At 49.1% G+C, this 4,826-nt stretch overlaps 1 protein-coding gene across 1 annotated transcript in view; it reads right to left on the bottom strand.

The window, feature by feature from the left end:
• LOC104075499 (sodium/calcium exchanger 1-like) overlaps positions 1–4,826 on the bottom strand; it is a gene marked incomplete at its 5' end in the record, with an annotated part of 15,968 nt that overhangs the window by 5,689 nt on the left and 5,453 nt on the right. Inside the window, 2 exon segments of the mRNA XM_009576030.1 lie at positions 3,480–3,579; positions 4,757–4,826. The exon segment at positions 4,757–4,826 is cut by the window's right edge and continues 29 nt beyond it. Coding sequence (XP_009574325.1) covers positions 3,480–3,579; positions 4,757–4,826 — 170 coding nt within the window.

Below are 4,826 nucleotides of genomic sequence, written 5' to 3'. Positions count from 1 at the left end.
AACATTCCTGCTTTCACATCTTCCTCCACAATGCGGATGTTTGATTGAATAACAAAATGTATAAAGCCTCCCACAGGGAGAATGAAATGGTCTTGCTGTACGCTGTGTACCAATATGTGGGTATCAATTAACCCCATGTTCAAATGATGGCTCTGTGCCATGACAACAGAGTTACTGGGGGAAGCTGCTGGTGAGCTGCTTGTTCTGTTGCTGCTCATAACAATAATTGCTTTCTGCCTCATTGCAAAGGTGGCGATGAAAAGCCAATTGGGGGCGATCAAGACATGGCATCCTTCCTGGGAAAGTGGAGGCCAAACCCTGTACACTGAAGTTTCACCTCTTGGCTATTCTCCTTTGTGGTCCCACAGAGAGCTCATGCAGCACACGGGAGCAAGAAAAGGAAAAGGCCCAGGGATCACCCAGACTGTGATCACCCTCAAGAGATTTGGTAACCTACAAGGGGAGTCAACCTGCTCTTGGTTTGGCCCAGCTCCAGTACATGTAAACCTTGCACTCTGCTGGCATCCTTGGGGCTCTCAGCAGAGATGCAGCTGCAGGGGAGAGGGTAGTGATGAAGCCAGTGAGAGCAAGGCAGGAGGGAACCTCTAATGCAGGTATCTGTCTGGACACAGTGGATATGGCATCCCTCATGAGGTCTGGGGTGAAGCTGGAGGGGATTCAGTGGGGCCACCAAGATGATTGGAGCCTGGAGGATGTTGCCTATGGGGAGAGGTGGAAAGAGCTGGCTTGGTGAATCAGGAGGAGAGGAGGTTGGTGGGGACCATGCAACAGCCTACAGCGCCTTGGAGGGCGTGTACAGAGAGGATGGAGCGAAACTCCCCTCTGCACTGACAAGTGATACCACAAGGGGCAATGGCCACAAACTGCAGCTTGGATGGTAACACTGGGAGAAACATCTCCTCCAGGAGGGTGATGCAGCCTTGGGACACATGCCCTGGCTGATGGACATAATCTTTAGAGGTTTTCAATATTTGGCTAATTAAAGCCATGACCAACCAGGGAAAAGTCCTACTCAGCACCCTGTTGGGGTGCAACTTCACACACATTGATTGTCTTCAAAGCACCTTTGCAGATCAAGACCAACATGGAAGATAGGCAAACTTGATGTCTCTACAGTAACTTGATGGAAAATTATGTGTTGCTCGGCTTTAAAGCTTCAAACTCACTCTGGCAGAAACAGTAGCTAATCAGTGGCATGGTGTTATTATTTTGGCAGATATAAATACCCTATTCCTGTGCATTGTTGTGGAGATAAGGAAGAGTTTTTCAGTCTGGGAAGCCTATGCTGTCCTGTTTTTTTTGCTCGTTGCACAAAGGCTGGTACTGGCAGGATACACTGTGCTGTGCTCACACTGTAATTTTGCAGCAGGTATTTTAATCCTCTCCCAAGCTGCATGGCAGCAGGATTGTCATGGATCTAAATCTTTACGGAGATGATAAAACAGACTGAAAAATGAACATGAGTGCCACTGTCATAATACTCATCCAGATATGTCTATCATTTTGTTAAGCAGCAATAACGTCTCTCTTTCGAAGAGCTGGCCAAATCCTGTGAAGGTGACTTGAAACACAGAGTGAAGTCAGATGGTGAGCCAGGGGTGCATTCAGGAACAGGCTCACAAGCCCCAGGATGTTTTTGCTGTGGAAGAAACTTTATGGGCTGTTGGGTGCACACTGAAGGCAGCTATGGGTGAGAGGCTCCCGCAGACAGCACAGGATGGCACAGCACGGTGTGGCACAGTCTCGCCTGCACCTGCGCTGCCCTTCCACAGGCCTGGACTCCTGCTGCTCCATCGCTCAGCCTCCCTGCTAACATTGCTGCCAGTTGCTCATTGGGTAGGAAATGGAGTTTTAATGTTTCTTTTGTCAGCTGGGTTGTTACTTTTCCAGGTGGGAATGTGTGACTTTCACCTGCTCTCCATGGTGGGCTGCAGGGAAAAACTCAAACCCAAACTCCGGTGTTTGAGACATTTTAACTTGCTCAGCACAAAGCTTGAGGAGCTAAATCCTGGCAAAAAAAGTAGGCCCAGAGCTCAGAGACAAACTACTGTTCCCCAACTGCAAGGTACAGCTCATGTCCACCGAAATATGTCACATTTTTAAAATCTTTGTTAATCATCCTGTTAGCACCTGATGGTGGCTGTATATTCAAGACGTGGTGGCAATGGGGCTTTCACATAACTTCAGTCTTTACATATGTCACAGAGATGGGATCCAAGTACCAGTGATTATCTTTGCTTTAATATGGGATGCAATTAAATAATTGATTCTGGCATGTATTAGTTTAGCTGTATTAGCTACAAAACCTGCAGCAAGGATTGTCTTGCATGATATGTTCATGCTGTATCCGAAATAATGGGGGGCTCTTGGCTGGAGGCTCTAAGAATAACTATGCTTCAAGTGGAGGGATCACAATTTGAGGAGATAGCTGCTGCACAATGCCCTCTCCTCGTTTTTGGAGGCGGAGGGTAAATGGTACAGCCATCACTTTTAACTACTTTGCATTAGGCGGAGGTTACCTCGTACAGCAGGGCTCGAGGTAGGCAGTGTGAGTTCCCCCATATATTTCAAGGCACAGTTAGCCAGAAGAGCTCAGATTGCCTTCCCCAGTGATTTAATTTAAGCTGGTTGACTTTGCCCTAATGCGTGCACACATGCAGCCCAGGCTGGGCTGTGAGGTTGTAATATCCAGCCAGTGAGTTATAGTGTCTCCAGCTGTTAAAAACACATCTGGAGAAGACCTTCTTTCTTTCATCTTCCACAGATGTGGGAATGCTAATACATCCTATACTGGGCACGCTGGTAAACATGGCACTGGCGCCTGTAAGAACAGTACAACAGGGCATTTCTCCGGGAAAGGCAATTCTCCAAGAGAGGGAAGATATGATCAGATATGACCTGATATGACCACAGATGTCATGTGGTGCTGCAGCTATTGGGCTGCTGAGCCATAACCTCCAGCCACAGGTGGAGCAACAGGAGTTCCTGAAAGCAGGGCAAATTTTGGCCCACAGAGAGGGGGACTCAGTGGCTGTCTTCAGGGCTTGGCACCCTCGCTACCACTTTGTCCTCACTGCAGCAGTACAGGGAGCACCAGGGATGGGGAGCACTGCTGCTTCGCACCAGCATCATTTATGCCACTCTGAATTCAAACACTGCATTCGCCTCCCAAATCTCTCTCATTGAAAAGACTTTTCCCCTCTGCCATCTGGTAACAGCCAGGGTGTTTCTCTGCCGGGTGCTACAGACGTACTTAATGCGGGAGGTTTCCTACACATCAGACAAGGTGATCTCACGGAAGGGTTTAATCAGCTGTCTTATTTATGCAGATGCTGTAAATAACTCCGCCACCTGTTTTGCCTCCTGCTGCTCCACTACGGTCTGTATTACTGATACAGCCAAGCCGAGACATGAGCGAGGTTGATCGTAATTCACCTGGAGCTGTGGTCCAAACTCACCCGCACTGACAGTAATAGCCTCAATAAACTGCTCCCTCCAGCTGTTTGTGCCAACCACCAGGGCTAGGTTCGTCTTCTTAATGAGCTTGTCCACTGTATTCTGTGGATGGAGACGCAAAGGAGAGAATTAGGGGCTATCAGGCTGGAGATGCTGGGCTAAAACCCACCGGCACTAGTGCTTACAGCCATGCACTTACGGAAAAAGCTTAGTAGATTTTAAGCTCAGGTCAAGAGCCCCAGCAGTGAAAGCAAATGTACGTACTTGCAATTCCCCTCACTGCCACTCAGAAAGACCTTTTGAAATCTGCTCATGATGGGAGTTTGAACCATCTCAGCGGAGGTTTAACAGCAAATAGTGCTGAGGTGCCACAGCTCCTGTTGTTCCCAACACCTTGGGAAAAATTTTTACCGGGCTGCTTCAAAGCACTAACTGGGACTTGATCAAGGCCCATTTGTGGAGCTGGGCTCTACCCCTCTGTGCTGCTCAGGAGCTGGAGCTCAGCGCTGGCAGGGAAGGTCCTGCGGCAGCAACGGGTAGGAGATGCTCCTGGGCAGGCAGCCTGAGGGCTGCCCGCATGCTGTGATGCTTCAGACACACACTGACGGCAGGCAGCAAAACCATGGGAGGCAGCCACCGCTGCAACACAGTAAGGGTGGTCTGTTATTTTATATACTACAGAAAAATGGAAAAGATAATGAAATGGCCAGTTTTCAGCTCTTGGCCTGGCACACACATTCACGGCAGCTTAGCTTCACAACCATTACTTGCATTTAGGGTATCAGCCCTTTGCGCTGGGAGTCCCCAGGCTTGGGGCACACTCAAGACCACCTGTAAGTAGGACCTGGGTGTAGCACATCACTGTGAGAATGAGGTTATATTTTAAAGCAACCTGCAGCATTTTGGAGCCCAGTCAGCTCTTAGGCTCACCAGATTGATGTGCTTGTATAATAATAACCACAAACAGTCTGTGAGTGGGACAGAAAGTCTGGGATCGTTCCCCAAGGACCATGGCTGTGGGCTAATGGACAGAGTGAGGATGCAGAGTGTATTTTAACCCACTGCCATGTCACTGGAGTGACCCTCACCCTTTCATCATCCCTTGGCTCGGCCACCTTTCAAAGTGTCCCTTGGTCCTGCTCTGAGACCTTGTCATGCCAGGAGCTGCCTCACTCCTTGCTGCGATGTCATTAACATGTGCTTGCCAATGCTGTGCAAACCCAAAAGGGAGGTGAAGCTGGAGGTGAAGAAGAACAGGGACAGGGGACACAGACAGTACCTTGAACTCATAGGATTCCTCAATGATGACTTCGAGCTTGGTGTGCTCCCCCAGGACTGGGCGCCCCATC

Source organism: Fulmarus glacialis, unplaced genomic scaffold, assembly GCF_000690835.1.
Source record: "Fulmarus glacialis isolate BGI_N327 unplaced genomic scaffold, ASM69083v1 scaffold6454, whole genome shotgun sequence".
In the NCBI taxonomy this organism is placed as follows: Eukaryota; Metazoa; Chordata; class Aves; order Procellariiformes; family Procellariidae; genus Fulmarus; species Fulmarus glacialis.
The sequence above is the reverse complement of the archived record's forward strand: the minus strand, read 5'-3'. Positions and strand labels throughout refer to the sequence as shown.